Source organism: Cololabis saira, chromosome 7, assembly GCF_033807715.1.
Source record: "Cololabis saira isolate AMF1-May2022 chromosome 7, fColSai1.1, whole genome shotgun sequence".
In the NCBI taxonomy this organism is placed as follows: Eukaryota; Metazoa; Chordata; class Actinopteri; order Beloniformes; family Belonidae; genus Cololabis; species Cololabis saira.
The window spans coordinates 2,732,722-2,753,928 of NC_084593.1; the positions used below are offsets into that span (position 1 = coordinate 2,732,722).

The 21,207-nt window shown below is 44.3% G+C and overlaps 1 protein-coding gene across 1 annotated transcript in view; it reads right to left on the minus strand.

Moving 5' to 3' along the window:
* Positions 1-20,399, minus strand: part of LOC133447755 (NACHT, LRR and PYD domains-containing protein 12-like) — a 69,862-nt gene extending 49,463 nt beyond the window's left edge. Inside the window, exons 1-4 of the mRNA XM_061726481.1 lie at positions 20,353-20,399; positions 20,096-20,162; positions 19,603-19,807; positions 132-1,926 (exon numbers count right to left, since the gene is read on the minus strand). Coding sequence (XP_061582465.1) covers positions 132-1,926; positions 19,603-19,807; positions 20,096-20,162; positions 20,353-20,399 — 2,114 coding nt within the window. The remainder of the gene's footprint in view (positions 1-131; positions 1,927-19,602; positions 19,808-20,095; positions 20,163-20,352) is intronic.
* Between the last annotated feature and the right edge of the window lie 808 nt (positions 20,400-21,207).

A 21,207-nucleotide genomic window follows, 5' to 3' on the forward strand; every position in this document is an offset into this window, starting at 1 on the left:
AGTCTCTGGAAATGAAAGAACCAATGTAAACTCACTCATGTGAGGTTGTGCTGAAAAAAGTAGGTAAAACAAGACGTAGTCAGAAACTACCCTGCCCTCCAGATGTCTAACATGTGTCTGTTGGTACTTACACAACTTTCTTGGAGGCTTGGACCACCGGCAGCAGCCTCCATAAAGCCCACTCTGAAACTGAGAACTTCTTCAGGTCAAACACCTCCAGATCTCCTGATGACAGTAAGATGAAGACCAGAGCCGACCACTGAGCAGAAGACATTTTATCTGTGGAGAGACGTCCAGACCTCAGGGACTCTTGGATCTCCTCCACCAGAGACCGATCATTCAGTTCATTCAGACAGTAGAACAGGTTGATGCTTTTCTCTGCAGACAGATCCTTACTGATCTTCTTCTTGATGTATTTGATAGTTTCCTGATTGTTCTGTGAACTTTCATGGTCTGATGTCATCAGACCTCGTAGGAGAGTCTGATTGGTCTCAACTGAAATACCCAGGAGGAAGCGCAGGAACAAGTCCAGATGTCCGTTGGGAATCTGTAAGGCCTTGTCCACAGCTGTCTGATGGAGGCCAGTCTCTGCTCTGGTTTTAAACAACCAGAAGGTGTTTCTCTGTTCCCCCAGCAGGTTGACTCCAGAGCTGGTGAAGGTCTGATGGACATGAAGAGCAGCCAGAAACTCCTGGACACTCAGATGGATGAAGCAGAAAACCCGGTCCTGGTATAGGTTGCTCTCCTCTCTAAAGATCTGGGTGAACACTCCTGAGTACAGTGAAGCCTCTCTGATATTGATGCCACACTCTCTCAGGTCTGATTCGTAGAAGATCAGGTTTCCTTTCTGCAGCTGCTCAAAAGCCAGTTTTCCCAGAGACTCCACCATCTTCCTGCTCTCTGGACTCCAGTGTTGATCTGTCTCAGCTCCTCCTTCATACTTGGTCTTCTTCAGTTTGACCTGGACCACCAGGAAGTGGATGTACATCTCAGTCAGGGTCTTGGGCAGCCCCCTTCCCTCTCTGGTCTCCAGGACGTCCTCCAGGACATTCTCCAGGACCGTAGCAGTGATCCAGCAGAAGACAGGGATGTGGCACATGATGTGGAGGCTCCGTGATGTCTTGATGTGGGAGATGATCCTGCTTGTCTGCTTCTTGTTTCTGATCTTCTTCCTGAAGTATTCTTCCTTCTGTGGGTCAGTGAACCCTCTGACCTCTGTCACCATGGAAACACACTCAGGAGGGATCTGATTGGCTGCTGCGGGTCGAGTGGTGATCCATAGGCGAGCAGAAGGAAGCAGCTTCCCCCTGATGAGGTTTGTCAGCAGCACATCCACTGAGGTGGACTCTGTAACATCAGTCAGGACCTCATTGTTGTAGAAGTCCAGAGGAAGTCGACTCTCATCCAGACCGTCAAAGATGAACGTGACCTGGCACTCTTCAAAGCTGTAGATTCCTTTGGTTTCAGTGAAGAATCGATTAACTAGTTTCACTAAGCTGAACTTCTCCTCTCTCAGCACATTCAGCTCTCTGAAGGTGAATGGAAGCAAGAACTGGATGTCCTGGTTGGTTCTGCCTTCAGCCCAGTCCAGACTGAACTTCTGTGTTAGGAATGTTTTCCCGATGCCGGCCACTCCCTTCGTCATCACCGTTCTGATTGGTCCTTCTCTTCCAGGTGGGGGTTTAAAGATGTCTTCCTGTCTGATGGCTGTATCTGCTCTGCCTGGTTTCCTGGAAGCTGCTTCAATCTGTCTGACTTCATGTTCTTCATTGACCTCTGCGGTCCCTCCCTCTGTGATGTAGACCTCAGTGTAGATCTGCTCCAGAAGGGTTGTCTCTCCTGCTTTAGTGATCCCCTCAGACACATGCTGGTACTTCTTCTGCAGCTGACCTTTGAGTTTGGATGGACAAATGCCAGCGGCGGTCTCTAAATAAAGATGAAATAAAGAAAAACACTTAGTGATTAAAACCAGCCCACAAGTTCTATTTCCTCTAAAGAATCAACATTTCAACATTTACTGATCTCTATCTCTAGTGAGTTTGGCGATCTGCCTGGTTTCAAAATTAATTGGAATAAGTCTGTCTTATTAGCCCATACTGACACAGATAAAGCACTACAATTCATACCTAATATTACCGTTGTCCAACAATTTAAGTATCTTGGAGTACATATTTTTCCATCCGTGAATCGCATTGTCTTCCACAACTATTTAGAAATTCGGAACAAAGTAACATTTTTCTCTAATATGTCCGACTCACAATGTAAGCTTCGTTTTGGCCAACTAGTCTCCTTTCTTATTCGGACTTGGCACACAGTAGAATCCCTGGCTAAGATATCCTGTAAATGGCACTCATTCTCTCTGTTATTCCACAATAAGAGTCACTCTTAAGAGAACCGCTTTTTGTTGGTTATGTCTGTTTTGTTTGTTTCTTAGTCTATGTTTTGGCTTAAGTTATTGGTTAATCTGGCAGCTCCTGTGACTTAAGAAATCTTGCAGGCCACAGTCTGTGTAATATAGGGTGTTTATGATTGACACAATAGTAATGTCACGGTCTGAGGTTGAGTGGGTGTGTCTGGCTCCTCCCCACCTACCTGGCAACACCTGCAATCACTCTGGTGCAATCATGCCCACAGCATTTAAGCCTCAGTCACTCTTCAGTCCATGCCAGATTGTCTTGTGTTCTCCAAGCCTTCAGCCATCTTTCAAGTCAAGTGAGTTTTCCAAGTTTTTGACCCTTTGACCTCTTGATCTTTTTCTGCCCCCAGACCACGTTTTTGCCTAAGCCCTTGCCGGTACCTCTGCCTTCGCTGACAGCCTTTTTGGACTTTGACCTTTGCCTGCCCCTCGTCGGATTTTTGCCTGATCCTTGCCTTCTCAGATTATTCCAAATAAATCTTTTGAACCGTTTCCCTTTGTGTCTGCATTTGTGTCCATTCCTCGTGTGCCTGACAGAACAATCTGGCCACTATGGACACAGCAGACAGGATTGCCCTGCAAGCAGCGGTTTCCGAACATGGAGCCATTCTGGGATCCCAACAACATACCCTACGTAAGGTAGACCACAACCTGACTACTTTGGCTAATTCAGTTCAAACTCTTAACAATCAGATACAACAACTGCAGGCTTCTTCGTCTTCTTCTGCTGCTGCTCACGCCCCTTTTACTCAGGTTTATGTACATTAGCCTGCTGCCAGAGAGCCCGAGCTACCCCCACCTCAACCTTACAATGGTGAGCCCGGAACCTGTCGTTCCTTTTTGTCTCAGTGTTCACTGATTTTTGAGCTGCAGGCCTCTGCTTTTCCTACTGAGCGCTCACGTGTAGCCTATATAATCACGTTACTCACTGGCAAGGCAAGGGGGTGGGGAACAGCTATGTGGGATTATGATGACCCTGTTTGTGATGGATACAACAAATTTGCTGATGAAATGAAGGAGGATTTTGACCGTTCTGTCACAGGCAGAGATGCTGCCAAGCAGCTACTCCAACTTAAGCAAGGCAGCAGGTCTGTTTTTGATTAAGCCATTGATTTCCGTACTTTGGCGGCCTCATGTGGCTGGGGGCATACTGCATTGTTTGATGCTTTTTTGAATGGACTCTCTGACACTGTAAAGGATGAACTGGTCTCTCAGGACCTGCCTGAGGACTTCAAGGAGCTGGTCAAGCTGGCTGGCAGGATTGATGCTCAACTAAGGGAACGGCACTCTGAGAGAGGTTCATTCCGCCCTCATCCCCGGCTCACCGCCGCCCCCTCATTACCAGCACCTCAAGAGGCAGCCCCTCCTCCAAAACCCATGCAGCTTGATCGTGCAAAGCTGTCTCCTGAGGAGCGCATGCGCCGCCGCCTCCAGAATGCCTGTTTCTACTGTGGCCAGACGGATCATCTCTGCCTCAAGTGTCTGTTAAAAGCCAGCGCCCATCAGTAAAAACAGGGCTTCTGATGGGCACTGCTCAAGGTAATTCCCCTGTCAAGTGTTCTTTTTTGCCTGTTTTGCTGCTACTGTCGGATGGTGCTCATCCCCTCACAGCTCTCAAAGACTCTGGCGCTGATGAAAGCTTCATCTGTGCTACCACAGCTCGTCAGTTAAAGATCCCTCTGCTTCCCTTGAAGCAGCCCGTAATGACTCGTGCAATTGATGGACGGAGTCTCACGCATATCACTCATGTCACAGAGCCTGTTGCATTGTGGATTTCTGGTAATCACAATGAACACATATCTTTTCATGTAATGGATAACCTTCATGTCCCCATTGTCCTAGGCTTTCCCTGGCTGTCAGTTCACAATCTTCATGTCAACTTGGCTGAAAGCACAATTATGAGTTGGAGTCCATTTTGCCATTCTCACTGCTTAAAGGTATTGTGACATCATTTTTAACATGCTTTTAACACTATTAAAAGTCTTGGGCAACATCCCTCAAATGTGTCTAAAAGAGTGTAACAAGAAAAACTTCACTCTAGTAATCTTTTCCTGGCTTTTTATTACAGTGTTTTTTTGCGCCGTGAAAAATGCTTCCTTTCCCCCCTTTCCTGTCAATCATTGCTCCGCTCCTCCTCCAAACCTCCTCCTCCTCCAGCCATACGCTCACAGCGGCGTCGGAGCGACAGGCGAAGCATGCACGGAAAAGCAGGAGGGCGAACCACAGCAAACAATCATAAAAATAAAGGCATGCAAGCAGCACTGTCCCCTTATCTTAAGTCCAGTCAGTGGCCGCGGGTCTTCTTAGCAGTTTTCCTCCGGTGATTAGAACAAAAGAGGCGTGTTAAGCCTAATTTATGGTTCCGCGTTAAATCGACGCAGGGCCTACGCCGTAGGGTTCAGCGTATGGTGCGCGTCGCCGCGTAACCCTACGCCGTAGGCTCTGCGTCGGTGTAACGCGGAACCATAAATCAGCCTTTATGGTGCGCTGGAGAGGAGAGGAGGCAGGGAGCTGGGTGGAGGGGGCGGTGATTTAGCGGATCGTTACGTAACGATCCGCCACCAAACCACATGCGCCGTTTTTGCATAGTTATGCGGAAAATCCCAGAAAGCACACAATACACTGAATGTTAAAAGTTCGTTGTTTTTTGGGTGTAATTGATGTCAAGACACCCAACAAAACACAAAAAATCAAGAAAAATTTGTTTTTCATGTCACAATCCCTTTAAACTCTGCTGGGATCTCTCTCTCCCTGGAGCCAGATAGGACTGAGGAGTTCCCAGATTTGTCATCGGTCCCTCCTGAGTACCTGGACTTAAAGACTGTTTTTAGTAAGTCCTGTGCTGTCTCCCTTCCTCCTCACAGGCCTTATGACTGTTCAATTGACCTTCTGGAGGGAGCCATGCCCCCCAAGGGGCGCCTCTATTCTCTTTCACCTACAGAAACTGAGGCAATGAACAAGTACATTTCTTAGTCCCTGGCCGCTGGCATAATCCGCCCATCGTCCTCCCTGGCTGGTGCAGGCTTCTTCTTTGTTGAAAAGAAGGATGGAGGACTCAGGCCATGCATCGATTTCAGAGGTTTAAATGATATCACTGTGAAAAATCGTACCCATTGCCACTCATGTCCACAGCCTTCGAATTATTACAAGGTGCTAAAATCTTCACTAAACTTGACCTGCGTAATGCCTACCACCTGGTGAGGATAAATGAGGGAGATTAATGGAAAACAGCCTTCAACACTCCCACAGGGCATTATGAATATCTTGTTTTGCCTTTTGGTTTAACTAATGCCCCTGCTGTTTTTCCGGCCTTGGTCAACGATGTGCTGAGAGACATGGTCAATCGTTTTGTTTTCTGTTATTTAGATGACATTTTGATTTTCTCTTCATCCCTCGAACAACCCAGACATCATGTCAGGCAGGTCCTCCAACGACTCCTGGAGAACCGTCTCTTTGTGAAGGCAGAGAAATGCGAGTTCCAGGTTCATGTGGATCCCTCCAAAGTTAAGGCAGTCACTGATTGGCCCACCCCGACCACGAGGCGTGACCTCCAAGGCTTTTTAGGTTTCGCCAATTTTTACGCAAGTTTGTACGCAACTTTAGTACTGTTGCTACCCCACTCACAGCTCTGACATCTCCCAAGGTGCCCTTTCACTGGAATTCCCAGGCGGAGGATGCTTTTTCTAAGCTCAAGAATTGTTTCAGTACTGCACCTGTTTTAACTGTCCCTGATCCCTCTCTGCAGTTCGTAGTGGAAGTTGATGCCTCAGAGACCGGAGTCGGTGCAGTGCTGTCCCAGAGGTCCCCCAAGGACAACAAACTGCACCCCTGTGCCTATTACTCTCATCGCCTGTCTCCTACAGAGCGCAACTACACCATAGGGGACCGCAAACTGTTGGCTGTGAGGCTGGCCCTTGAAGAGTGGCGGCACTACCTCGAGGGTGCAGTCTTGCCCTTCCTCGTTTGGACGGATCACAAGAATCTTGAGTATATCAGGTCAGCTAAACGCCTCAATTCCCGCCAAGCTAGATGGTCTTTGTTCTTTTCACATTTCAATTTTACCCTCTCATATCGCCCTGGTTCTAAGAACACTTAGCCAGATGCCTTGTCCAGGATTTATTCGCCAGAGAAGGAGTCTGTAGCTCCTAAGCCCATTTTGTCTCCCGAGCTAATAGTCGGAGCTGCAAATTTTGACATCGAGTCTCTGGTTCGGAGGGCCCAGCATCAGGAACCAGACCCAGGTAATGGGCCTACTGGCTGCTTGTTTGTCCCCACAGCTGTTCGCCCTGCGGTACTGACCTGGGGACATGATTCTTTTTTTTTTTTGTATGATTTATTTATGAAACTTTTGAGCATACAAATATACAATACACCACCTACACAGAGAGAAACTGATGAATACCGTGGAACAGGGTACCAAAAAAATAGGCAGTTTTATCCCCAATTCCCATCCCCACCCTCCCGTACAAGTAAAAACGAAATTAACACAAGTACGTGCATAAATAAGAAACAATATGCAGTAGGTGTTTTTGTTGATTTAAGTAAAGCGTTTGACACAATTAACCATTCCTTACTTCTGCAGAAATTGGAGCGTTATGGCATAAGAGGTGGATAAGAAGCTATTTAAATAATAGATTTCAGTATGTAAAAATAAACAATACTGGGTCACATTTCAGAAAAGTATCCTGTGGTGTTCCACAAGGTTCTGTTTTGGGACCAAAGCTATTTATATTGTATTTAAATGATATTTATACAGCATTGAATAAGTTGAAATTTATTACATTTGCAGACGATACAAACTTATTTTGTTCAGGACCAGACATTAAAGAATTGTTGAAAACAGCAGAGAGGGATTTGATCATGTTAAAAGAATGGTTTGATACCAATAAATTATCATTAAATGAAAGTAAAACGAAATTTATGGTGTTCGGTGGTGCTAGAACTAATTGTGAAATTAAATTGAAGCTAAGTGGAGTTGAAATTGAAAGAGTATATGAAACTAAATTTTTGGGAGTAATTATAGATCATAAACTTTGTTGGAAGCCACATATAGATTATATTAAGCAGAAATTGTCTAAATCTATTGGTACAATTTACAAAACAAGGGATCTGTTGGATAAAAAATGTCTGCACATACTGTATTTCTCTCTTATCATGCCATACATGTCATATTGTGTGGAGGTTTGGGGGAATACGTATAGAACTTATATAGACCCTATAGTTAAACTCCAGAAAAGAGCTGTAAGAATAATAAATAAAGTTTCTTATCGTGACACTACTAATAAATTATTTGTAGAGTCATGCATATTAAAATTCATAGATATTGTATATTTAAAAACATTAGAAATTGTGTTTCGAGTTAAGAATAATAGCCTTCCTGCTTGTTTTCAGCATTTCTTTAAATTAAGAGAAACAAATTATAATTTAAGGCTGTGGGTCTTTGAAAGATGTCCTGTGAGGACTAATGTTAAATATAGATGTGTTTCATTTTTGGGAGTCAAATTATGGAATCAACTTAGTGATGAAGTGAAACTGTGTAAATCTCTGTTGAATTTTAAAAAAATATTGAAAAGTAAAATAATTAAGGATTACAATGCTAAATAATTGGAGTATAATTTGGTTAAGCAGAACAATTTAAAGGGAAATGTCTCTTTTTGTTTCTTTTCATATTGCAGATAATCTGGGTTTTCTGTTGGAAAGTACAGGGTAGGCAAATATAAGCTTTGGCTTCAGCCTATTCCTTTTTCGGTTACAAAGTTTATTAGGGCCCGAGCACCTTCAGTGCGAAGGCCCTATTGTATCTGTAGGAATTTTTTTTTTCTTTTTCTTCTGACGAAAGGAGGGCCTTTTTGCCCCCCTAAACGTGCCCAAAAAGTCACCAAATTTTGCATGCAAGTCAGGCCTGGCGAAAAATTTGATATTTAATGGTTTACATTAATGGGCGTGGCAAAATGGCTCAACAGCGCCCCCTAGAAAACTTTGTGACTCAAGCCCCACAATACAGTTTGATGTACATGCACGAAAATCGCTACACACCTGTATCAGTACACAACTTAAAGAAAAGTCTCTTGGCGACATGGCCGAAACTGAACAGGAAGTCAGCCATTTTGAATTAATCGTGTCACTTTGGCGCAATTTATGCCATTTCTTCGGCAGTTAATACGGCCCGAACCGTACCGTGCCCCCAAGTGTGTTATACATCAAAATGTGCGTCTCCATCCTGCGACAACACGCATTACTTTTCTCTTTCAAAAGCGTTACCGTGGCGACGCTAGATACCAAAAAGCGGGCCCACCCTTCATCTGGTTGGTTCAGACCGAAAAAACTTTGCGCCTCAAGCCCCAGAATACGGTTTGACGTACATGAAGGAAAATCGCTACACACCTGTATCATGTCGCAACTTAAAGAAAAGTCTCTTGGCGCCATGGCCGAAACCGAACAGGAAGTTGGCCATTTTAAACATTCTGAATTAATCGCGTAATTTTGGAGCAATATGAGCCATTCCTTCGAGAATTAATACGGCCCGAACCGTAACGTGCACCCAGGTGTGTTATACATCAAAATGTGCGTCTCTATCCTGCGACTATGCGCATTACTTTTCTCTTTCAAAAGTGTTAACGTGGCGACGCTAGACGGCAAAAAGCGCGCCCCCCTTCATCTGATTGGTCCATATTTGATAGTTCCCCAAAAGTCACCAAATTTTGCATGCAAGGCAGGCCTGGCGATACATTTGATATTTAATGGTTTACATTAATGGGCGTGGCAAAATGGCTCAACAGCGCCCCCCGGAAAACTTTGTGCCTCAAGCCCCACAATACGGTTTGACGTACATGCATGAAAATCGGTACACACCTGCATCATGTTGCAACTTAAAGAAAAGTCTCTTGGCGCCATGGCCGAAACCGAACAGGAAGTCAGCCATTTTTAATTAATTGTGTAATTTTGGCGCAATTTATGCCATTCCTTCGGCAATTAATACGGCCCGAACCGTAACGTGCACCCAGGTGTGTTATACATCAAAATGTGCGTCTTCATCTTGCGACTACACGCATTACTTTTCTCTTTCAAAAGTGTTACCGTGGCGACGCTAGACGCCAAAAAGCGTGCCCCCCTTCATCTGATTGGTCCATATTTGATAGTTCTCCAAAAGTCACCAAATTTTGCATGCAAGCCAGGCCTGGCGATAAATTTGATATTTCATGGTTTGCATTAATGGGCGTGGCTTAACGGCTCAACAGCGCCCCCTAGAATACTTTTCTCTGCCATAACTTTTGAATTGTTTGACATAAAGAGTCGTGGGTGGTGTCATGGGACTCGGTATTGAGTCCTTGACCATAATTGGTGAAAATTAGCCCCGCCCCTTCTTCTGATTGGTTGTCCCTTTTTTCTGCTATATCTTTTGAATGGTTTGACATAGGAAGTCGTGGGTGGTGTCATTTCTGATATGCTTATGGGGGTGGTGGCCGTGAGTGCGAGGGCCCGTTCATCGCTGCTTGCAGCTTTAATTATTATTTTTTTTGTGTGAAACTGATGAGTGTAAAACTTGTATGAAAGTGTTTTGTCATTTACACACACACACACACACACAGTTTGAATTGCAAATAATGTAATGTAACCGAAATAAACAATTCATTAATTAATTCATTCATAAATGCAAAAAATAAAAAATAAAAAAAATAAAAATTAATTCATTAATTTATAACTAAAAACACTGCTACTGCACTATAGGCTAATGCTCGTGTGTGTGTGTGTGTGTGTGTGTGTGTGTGTGTGTGTGTGTGTGTGTGTGTGTGCGCGCGCGCGCGTGCGTGCGGGGCAGCAAGACTAGGTTGTCTAGATGTCAGGGTCGATTTCTAATTGGAGAGATCTGACATGATCTAGGAAGGGTCGCCATATTTTATGGAACTTCCGTTCGGAGAAACGAAAAGAGTATTTAATATTTTTCAGTCTCATAAAATGCAGGGCGTCTTTAATCCATTGAGAATGAGAGGGAGGGTAAGGGCGTTTCCACCACATCAGAATGGCACGTCTCGCTAACAATGTGAGAAAGGCAACAAGCTCAGTAAAATGGGACGGCAGTGAAAGGCCAGTGGGTAGGACACCAAACAGGGCGAGTAGTGGCGAGGGTCGGATGTTGGCAGATGTGATAGCTGACAGGGAGTTATAAACGCAATCCCAGAACAGAGCAAGGGTGGGCAAGACCAGAGCATGTGACTGAGATGAGCTGGACTTAGATGACATTCGTCACAGTTTGGGTCGATGTCAGGGTATATATGAGCCAGCTTAGTCTCAGACCAGTGAACTCTATGCACCACTTTACACTGTAGAACTCCATGGCGAGCACAGATAGAGGAGTGAACCCTACTCAGAGCCTGCTCCCAGGTGGCAGGATATATATCTTCACCAAGTTCTACGGACCAGGCATTGCGAAAGGTGTCAGAGGCTACAGTCCGACTATTGAGAAGAGTACTGTACAATATTGAAATTGAGCCTTTGCGGCTGGGCTTAATATCCAATAGTGTATCAACAAGAGTAGAAGGAGGAAGAGCAGGGAAGCCAGGAAAATTAATGCGAACAAAATCTCGGACTTGCAAATACCTAAAGAAATGGGTGCGACTCAAATTGAAAGCCTCGGCCAGCTGGTCGAAGGAAGCAAATGTGCCACTGATGTAAAGCTGTTTTAGTGAAACAATCCCTAGATCTTTCCAGATCAAAAAAGCTCTGTCAATAACAGATGGAGTGAACAGAGGGTTAGAATGGATTGGTGCCAAGACAGGTATTTCCTTAAGTCCAAAGTGTCGCTGGAACTGATTCAGATTTTAAGGCAGTTTTTCACCCCAATACTACTGGACCGAGAAGTTGGTGACGATGACAGCGGGAGGCACAGCAGGGTCAGCAAAGAAGAGGGACTACATGAGGCTTCCTCAACCTGCAGCCATGAAGGAGACTGGCTGTCGGGGTGGCACCAGTGCAACATTGCTCTTATGTTCGCAGCCCAATAGTAAAGCAAGAAGTTGGGCAGAGCCAGGCCCCCAAACTGTTTAGGCTTTTGTAAAATATCTTTTCTGATTCTAGGGGTGCCTTTGTTCCAAATAAATTGTGAGATTAAGCTATCCAGAGAGTGAAAGAAATGTTTAGGGAGAAAAATAGGTATGCACTGGAATAGGTATAAGAACTTGGGCAGCACAGTCATTTTAACACAATTTATACGACCAGCGAGAGACAGAGGCAGCACAGACCAACGATGGACATCTTGGGTCAGCCTAGCTAAGATAGGGGAAAAATTACTCTTAAATAATTCAGAAAAATTCTTCGTAACGCACACGCCCGAATATTTAAAGTGCTCCAGCGATGTTCTGAATGGTAAATTGGAAAGGGGATTGGCAATGGCTGCCGCATTAACCGGCATAAGTTCGCTTTTATGCAGATTCAATTTGTAACCGGAGACATGCCCAAAATCTCTCAACACTGATAGTACAATGGGGATAGATTTATCAGGACTAGCAAGAAAGACCAAGAGATCATCCGCAAATAGGGACAGCTTATGTTCTATGCCCCCTCTTGAGATGCCAACCATCTGACTGGACCTGAAGGCTACCGCCAAAGGTTCAATGGCAATTGCAAAAAGTAGTGGAGAGAGTGGGCAGCCCTGACGGGTACCACGACTGAGGGAGAAATAGTCAGAATAGTCATTGTTCGTGCGAACACAAGCAAGAGGGGACGTGTACAAAAGTTTGATCCAAGAAATAAATGTATCGCCAAAGCCAAAACGTTTCAGAGTGTAAAACAGGTAGGGCCACTCCACCCGGTCAAACGCCTTTTCGGCATCCATAGAAATGACCAGCTCAGGGTCATCAGAGGTTGTCGATGAATACAGAATATCAAACAGACGTCGGACATTGTGAAAGGATTGTCTGTTCAGGGTAGATGGAGCCAGATGGAGCGCGCCAACCAGGACCTGGAGGTGGTTCTCCCGTGCATGACCTCCTCCAACTCAGCATTCTGGAGGAAGATGCTTCCCTGGGTGGAGTATGCGCACAACTCCCTTCCCACTACTGCTACTGGTCTTTCCCCTTTTCAGTGCTGCCTAGGTTACCAGCCTCCACTGTTTCCTGCACAAGAAGAGGAAGTGGCAGTTCCCTCAGCCCAGAGCTCGCATGTTAAGGTTGGTGGCTTATTTCAAGAAACAGGCTGACAAACGTCGCTCGGCATCCCCCCTCTACAGTGTTGGACAGAAGGTCCTGTTTTCCACCAGGAATCTACCTCTGAGAGTCCCGGAAACTGGCGCCCAGGGTTATTGGACCCTTCCCTATTTCTAAGGTCGACAATCCTTCATCTGTACGACTCTCACTGCCTCGACCCATGCGACGTGTTCACCCTGCCTTTCATGTCTCCCAAATCAAGCCTGTTGTTCTCAGACCTGTGTCCCCTTCCTCCAAGCCCCCTCCACCTCCCAGGGTCATTGATGGTGGTGAGGTGTTTGCTGTCTGGAAGTTGCTGAAGGTCCGCCGCAGGGGTAGGGGCCTCCAGTACGTGGTCGACTGGGAGGGCTATGGGCCTGAGGAGCGGTGTTGGGTCCCTTCCAGGTTCATCCTGGCTCGTTCCCTCATTAGGGACTTTCACCGTGACAATCCTGGTGCCTTGGATGGGACGCCAGGGGGCGTCCGTCGGAGAGGGGGTCCTGTCACGGTCTGAGGTTGAGTGGGTGTGTCTGGCTCCTCCCCACCTACCTGGCAACACCTGCAATCAATCTGGTGCAATCATGCCCACAGCATTTAAGCCTTAGTCACTCTTCAGTCCATGCCAGATTGTCTTGTGTTCTCCAAGCCTTCAGCCGTCTTTCAAGCCAAGTGAGTTTTCCAAGTTTTTTACCCTTTGACCTCTCAATCTTTTTCTGCCCCAGACCACGTTTTTTGCCTAAGCCCTTGCCGGTACCTCTGCCTTCGCTAACAGCCTTTTTGGACTTTGACTTTTGCCTGCCCCTCATCTGATTTTTGCCTCATCCTTGCCTGCTCTGATTATTCCAAATAAATCTTTTGAACCGTTTCCCTTTGTGTCTGCATTTGTGTCCATCCCTTGTGTGCCTGACAAGTAAAGCTGAAGGTCAGGCCACAGTCTGTGTAATATAGGGTGTTTATGATGGACACCATAGTAAAGCTGAAGGTATGGTTTAGCTCCTAAGAGGAGTTGTGGTGATACCGAGGCTGGTCCTGGAATTGATGTTTGTTCCGGCATATACTGCTGAAGCCAACACTTTTTAACTTGCATATGTTTTTGTTTTTTTCGTTTTTTATTTGTATCTGTGTTGATGGTTATTTTTACTTGATATCTATGTTATGTAAAATATGTGTTGTATCCTGTTAATCTCAGTTACTCAATAAAACATTTTATCGCAAAACATTCCCTGATTAGCGGTTCAATGAGGATTATTGAAGCGTTTTCCTCCCAAAAACCCCTCTGATCAATCAGAGGAACAAGAACAGTGTTTCCACTACGATTCACTGCTGACACACAAGTTGTGTTTGTTTTGTGTTTGCTGGAACTATTGAATCCACAGGGTTCAACTCTTTAAAGTAAAACTGTAATTTACTGTGATATTAATGACCCTATTGATGAGATGTTCCTAACAGAAGATGAGCCGAGTTCCTCCACCTTCCAGTGGGTTTAATGTTGTGTCTGATCTGTGAATGTTGGTCATCTGCTGAGACATTCTGAGTCATTTATCCAGCAGGTCAGATGTTCAAAGAAACGTCTTACTGAGTCACGTGGGACCGTCGGGGAAGATGGCAGCACACTAAGAGAGCTCCTGACAATCATCAGCTAATTACTTGATTTATGAAACATACACCCCATTTTTTAACGTAATATTAGTGGCCTCTACTTCAACAAGTCCACTGCTTGTGAACCGACAGTGTGCAACTTTACGGCAAGATGGCAAGCAGCAACAGAGCAAACTTTTTTCAAGGTGCGTCGACTAGAAGCAAGCAAACTACGAAAGGCAACCCGCTACCATCTCGGAACACCTCGCCGACGACGGCCCATGCTGCACCGACGGCGCCAGATAACAGAACACCGCCGAAAAAAACAAACGACCAGAGCACTGGAAAAAACATAGATGAAGATATGTTTGAAGAAATACGAAAGATGAGCGCTACTTTGCAAAGAGTGGCAGGGGATGTGGTCGCAATTAAAAAGACAACAAAAGAACTAAAAGACTCTGTGGACATCATTCAGGAACGGCTGGGAGAAGCTGAACAACGTATTTCGGACATGGAGGACGTACAAGCAGGGATGGAGAAAAACATTGAGAAGTGTGATGAAAGACTGGAGACACTGTGGACACGTGTGGAAGACCTCGAAAATCGAAGCCGGAGAAACAATGTCAGGATGGTGGGACTGGCAGAAGGTAAAGAGGAGACGGGCAAAGTGGTGGAATATGTGGAAAAGATCTTGTCTGAGGGGCTCGGTCTCTCGGGCACCGGCTTCGAGATAGAACGCGCGCATCGGTCCCTCGCCCCCCTGCCTGACCCAGACCGACCACCGCGGACCATCATGATGCGCTTCCTACGCTCATCGGCGCGGGACAAAGTGCTACAGGTGGCAAGGGAGAAACGTGGAATCGAATGGGAAAACTGCAAGCTGTCTTTCTTTGAAGACATGACGAAGGAGCTCGCGGATAAAAGAAAAGCTTTCAATACGGTGAAGAAGCGCCTGCGCGAGCTTAATGTGAGACACCGGCTGGTGTACCCTGCAACACTCATCTTTACATGGAAGGGAGAGAAAAAGGCGTTCCGAGACAGCAAGGAAGCAGAGAGGTTTATGCGGAACCCAAAATAGAGGACCACAACACTTTAATGAGAGCACGAGGGGTGTGTGTGAAGTCATGGAAATAAGGTAACTTTTTTTTTTGATGATGGTTTGTCGGGGCTGAGTCGGGTTGCCTAGGAAACCGCGCCCCACGGACCAAGTCAGGTTTTTTTTTTTTTTTTTTTTTTTTTTTTGTTTTTGTTTTCCCCCCTTGAGTTCAGTTTGGTTCAGTCCATGCTCAGCCAGGACGGGAGGGGGCTGCTTAGCATCCGTGATTTCCTAGTTGCTTTGTGTGAGGGTTTGTTGTTGTTTGTGTTTGTTTTATGGGTTAAGACAGTGTGTTGCCCTAGTAATGCTCAAATCAGTTTAAAGATGTGTTTTGTGAAAACCACAACCAAGATAGATAAATGGCAAGTCACATTCCTACTATTACAAAACTAAAAATGACTACTAACAGGTATATTAATATCATATCATGGAATATAAATGGCGGTGGGAGTTACATTAAAAGAAAAAAGGTTCTGACATATTTAAAATCCAAAAATACAGATATAGCATTTATTCAAGAGTTGCATGTAATGAAAGAGGAGGAAGCAGTGAAATTTAAAAGAGACTGGGTGGGGAAGATTTATCATAGCTCCTTCTCAACCAAAAGGAATGGTGTGATGATTCTCATTAATAAAAACCTGAGCTTTGTCATGTTAAAGCAACACAATGACGTGGAAGGGCGACTTATCTGTATTGAAGCTTTGATTAATGGGATTAAGACAATATTATGTAATATTTATGCTCCAAACAAGGAGGAACCCGATTTTTTCCATGAAGTGAATACAGTGATAGGACAAATGGAGGGTCAGGTTATAATGGCAGGTGATTTCAATCAGGTAATGGATGGTATGATTGACAGGAGCAGACCAAGTGGTAAATCTACACCAAAAGACAGAGCTGCAATTAAGATGTTGGCAGAGGATCTTAATTTAGTAGATATATGGAGGCTAGTGAACCCACGTGAGAGAGAATACACCTTTTACTCTCACTGCCACAAATCACATTCAAGGATTGATTTTTTTCTGGTGTCAAACACGTTAGTAGACTCAGTTGTGAATTGTGAGATAGGTACCATTGCCCTCAGTGACCATGGTGCAGTGGAGTTGCATGTTGACCTAAATACAGATAAAATAAGAAAAGGTCGTTGGAGACTTAATACCATGTTACTGAAAGACAAATCTTTCAGTGACACATTATCAGAAGACCTCAAATTTTTCTTCGAAACAAATATTGGGTCCACTGGAAAAATATCTACTGTATGGGAAGCATCTAAAGCATTCATAAGAGGGAAATTAATCGCCCACTCTTCAAAACTGAAAAAAGAAAATAGAAAGAAAGAGGAAACATTAGACCAAGAGATACGTAATTTGGAGAAAGATCTGGCGAGACATTATTCTGATCAACTATACCAGAACATATGTAATTTGAAATATCAGCTGCATGACATATGTAATAAAAAAGCTGAATACGCCTTATTCAGACTTAAGTCCAATTTTTATGAAGGGGGCGAAAAGAATGGTAAACTGTTAGCACGGCAATTGAAACAACAGGACAATTCCAATAACATCCCAATGATTAAAAAGGGCAATGGGATAGTGACTTCATCCAAAGACATTAATGAGACCTTTGAAAGGTTTTATAAAGATCTCTATACATCTACCTGCACACCTGATGCAGAAGAAATGGAGGGCTTCTTCACAGGCCTCGCCATGCCCACCATCTCAAATGAACAAAAAAAACAATTGGATGCTCCCATAACAGAGGAAGAGATTAGAGCTACTATCCGGTCCATGAAAACTGGGAAGTCACCAGGAATGGATGGCTTCCCAGTTGAATACTATAAGAAGTATGCTGATATTTTAGCCCCTGTCTTACTTGAAGTGTATCGGGAAGCGTTTGAGACAGGCAGTCTACCCGATTCATTTAATGATGCATTAATTACTGTAATACCTAAAAAGGACAGAGATACATCAGAACCATCTAATTTCAGACCCATAAGCCTTCTCGGTGTGGATTTTAAAATTCTGACAAAGACACTGGCATCACGTGTAGAGAAGGTACTGCCAGACATTATAAACGGTGATCAAGTGGGATTTATTAAAAATAGGTCCTCCGCTGATAATATGCGAAGACTTATACATCTCATGCATATGAACCGCTCTAGTCCGATACCGGTCGCAGCCCTCTCACTTGACGCCGCAAAGGCTTTTGACCAAGTGGAGTGGAGGTTTCTTATGTTAGCTCTCTCCAAGTTTGGATGCGGGACTGATTTCTGTAAATGGGTGAAAACACTTTACTCCAACCTGAGAGCAGCTGTCATCACGAATGGGTTGATTTCAAATTTGTTCTGTCTTTCTAGAGGGACCAGACAGGGATGTGCTCTCTCCCCGCTACTTTTCACAATAGTATTGGAACCGTTGGCCTTAGCAATCAGAAATAATATGAGAATTAAAGGTGTGTATGCGGGGGGAAGAGAACATAAGCTTTTTATGTATGCGGACGATATCTTAGCAGTGATAGTAGACCCTGCTAGTTCTCTACCGGTATTATTGGAATGTATCAACAAATACTCCAAATTATCAGGCTATAAGATAAATTGGCACAAATCAGAGGCTATGCCTCTATCAAACACATGTCATTCTAGTAGTGTTAAATCATTTAATTTCAAATGGTTGCCTTCAGGTATGAAATACTTGGGCATCCAATTAAATTCAAAGCTAGATGAAATAATGATGTCCAATATGGAACCACTACTTCAAAAGATAAAACTGAATCTGGACAAATGGGAAAAACTGAAACTTAGTTTATGGGGAAAAATAAATGTGATCAAAATGGTGGTTGCACCACAATTTAATTATGTTTCTATGATGTTACCTGTTTGTATAGCACCTCAACTCTATAAGCAATATGACAAAATTGTCAAAGACTTTTTATGGGACAAAAAGAGACCAAGGATTAACATAAAGAAGATGTGGTCACCAAGGAGCATAGGAGGAATGGCTCTACCCAATGTCAGATTATATAACTTATCGTTTGAAATGTCCAGACTGGCAAAGCATTGGGGGAGGACTGACTCTGAGCTGAGCTGGATCAAAATTGAGCAGGAACTGACAAACCCCTACAAGCCTTTAGATGTTTTCTCACATGGACCAACTTCTGATGGACAGGACTACTTCTCAAACCCGGTGCTAGCACATTCTAGAACTGTTTGGAGAGAAGTGCATAGAATGTGTGGCACATCACATCTAAGACAATCATATGCATCTATATGGCACAACACTGCAATACGTGTTGGGAAAAAGACTGTTCACTGGAATCAATGGCGGATGAAAGGAATATGTAATGTGGGTGACTTGTACTCTGGTAGAGTGTTTATCTCTTTTTCCGAACTTAAGCAAAAATACAACTTAGAAGATAAAGGAAATTTTTGGAAGTTTTTACAAGTCAGAGACAGTATAACTAAGGGTCAATTCCCACAAGACAAGAATCCGGTGGTGACATTTTTGGAACTACCTGACACAACTCACAGGGCAGCTGTGTTTTACAGAATCTTTAATGGGTTAAAGGGAAATATATGTCAAAGTCTGAGATGTGTCTGGCAGAAAGACATAGGCTGTGAACTGAATGATGAAACCTGGCTGAGAATATTAGCAAATTCAGGAAAACATATAAAGGAAGCAAGAGGGAAATTTACCCAGTACAAATTAATACATAGGTATTATTTCACCCCATCTAAACTCTACAGAATGGGGTTGTTGGCTAATAATTTATGTTGGAAATGTCAAGAAGAGACCGGAACATACCTACATGCTATTTGGGAGTGTAAACACATTAAACCATTCTGGGAAAAAGTAGCTGAACACATAGGGAAGTGGATAGGGTCAATAATACCAGTATCACCAAGAGTGTGCCTACTGGGAGACCAAACAGAGCTGCCTAACATACCAAAATGTCACCTTGTAGTGATAAAGTTAGGGGCTGTTACAGCTGCTCGAATAATTCGAGTGTGGAAAAGCTCAGCCTCCCCGGAGATCAAGAAATGGATTGAAGTAATGTTAGAGGTTGTATCATACGAACGCATGTTGGCCAGAATCAATGATGATGTTGATCATTTCAAGAGGTCGTGGGACCGTTTTCTCATATGTAATGGTGTTACGACAGGGTGATGACTGCACTGATATGAAGGTAATTGAATGTCTAGTTGGTTGTTTCAAACATGAGCATTTGTTATGGGCTATTTTATGTTGAAAAAATACTGTCTGTTTATGTTTACATTTAAAAAATATAAATAAAAACTTGAATGACAAAAAAAAAAAGAAACGTCTTACTGCTCTGCAGGAGGTCAGCCAGCTTCTCCTGCTTCATCCTCCTCAAGAACTTCACTGTGATCTTCATGAATGTTTCTCTGATGCTCTTCTGCTCTTCATCTTCATCCTCCTCCAGACTCTCTGAGGATTCTGGGTAATCTGGACTCAGAAAATTCTGGATCTTCTTCAATTCGTAATTCACAAACATGACGATGTCGTCCTTCAGCAGCTAGAACAGAAGACCACATGAAGGACACAACCAGACTGAAACCATGGAGACAAACATCAGACCCATGTTGGACAGACTGACAGTCCACTGGTCTCCAGAGACCAGCATGGAGACAAACATCAGGTCCATGTTGGACAGACTGACAGTCCACTGGTCTCCAGAGACCATTATGGAGACAAACATCAGGTCCATGTTGGACAGACTGACAGTCCACTGGTCTCCAGAGACCAGCATGGAGACAAACATCAGGACAACAGATGGAGAAGCAGTTGTTTTTCATGTACAGACCTGAAAGATGGAGTCTATCTGCTGGACAGACGGACCACTGGGGGACTCTGAGATCTGCTGGTCCACTCTGTGGAGGAATCAGGAAGAACTAGGTCACATGATGTCATGTTTGGATGAGGACAGTCCACCAGAGTCCACTCCTGTCATGTTAAAGGTTCGCTGGTATTCCTGAGACGACTGAGAACATCCACGTCTTACTCCCAGTACAAGCTCTCAATCTGGTGGTACAAGAAGGTCCAGCAAGTGTCCACAAAGACCTCCTTCTCAACAGATCAATGTTCACATGGTCCAAACCCATCATCATTGTTACCATTTACAAACCACCAAAACCCTCTGCCGTTTTCCTCACAGAATTTTCATCTCTGATAACATCTGTATGCACAATGTCCCCCACTGTTATCCTCCACTGTACTTCAATATTCATATTGATGACCCCTCCAGTACCTTTGCAAACAACTTCACATCACTCCTGAACTGCCTTGGTATCACACAACACATCAACCTCCCAACACACAACAGAGGACACATTCTGGTCTTAATCTGCTGCACTGGCATCACTCCCGCTAACCTCACTAACATTGACCTCCCGATTACAGACCACAAAGCTGTACTTTACGACATCCTCACTCCACCGCACAAAGTCAAAGAACAACGGATCATCTCCTTCAGAAATATCAGCGACATCAACCCCACAGATCTCTCCACCGTGATCAGCTCCTCCCCCAGTCCCCCCTCATCCTACCCCCGCCGACCTGGTGAACCACTACAACATCTGTCTCTCCTCCTCACTGCCGATCTAATGAACCACTACAACAACTGTCTCTCCTCCTCCTCCCTGCTGATCTGGTGAACCACTACAACAACTGTCTCTTCTCCTCACTGCCGATCTGGTGAACCACTACAACAACTGTCTCTCCTCCTCCTCCCTGCTGATCTGGTGAACCACTACAACAACTGTCTCTTCTCCCCCCCTGCTGATCTGGTGAACCAATTCAATTTTCAATTCAATTTTCAATTTTATTTATATAGCGTCTAATACAACAAAAGTTGTCTCTAGACGCTTTACAGAGACCCATACCCAGAACATGACCCCCGAGCAGTTATTACATAAA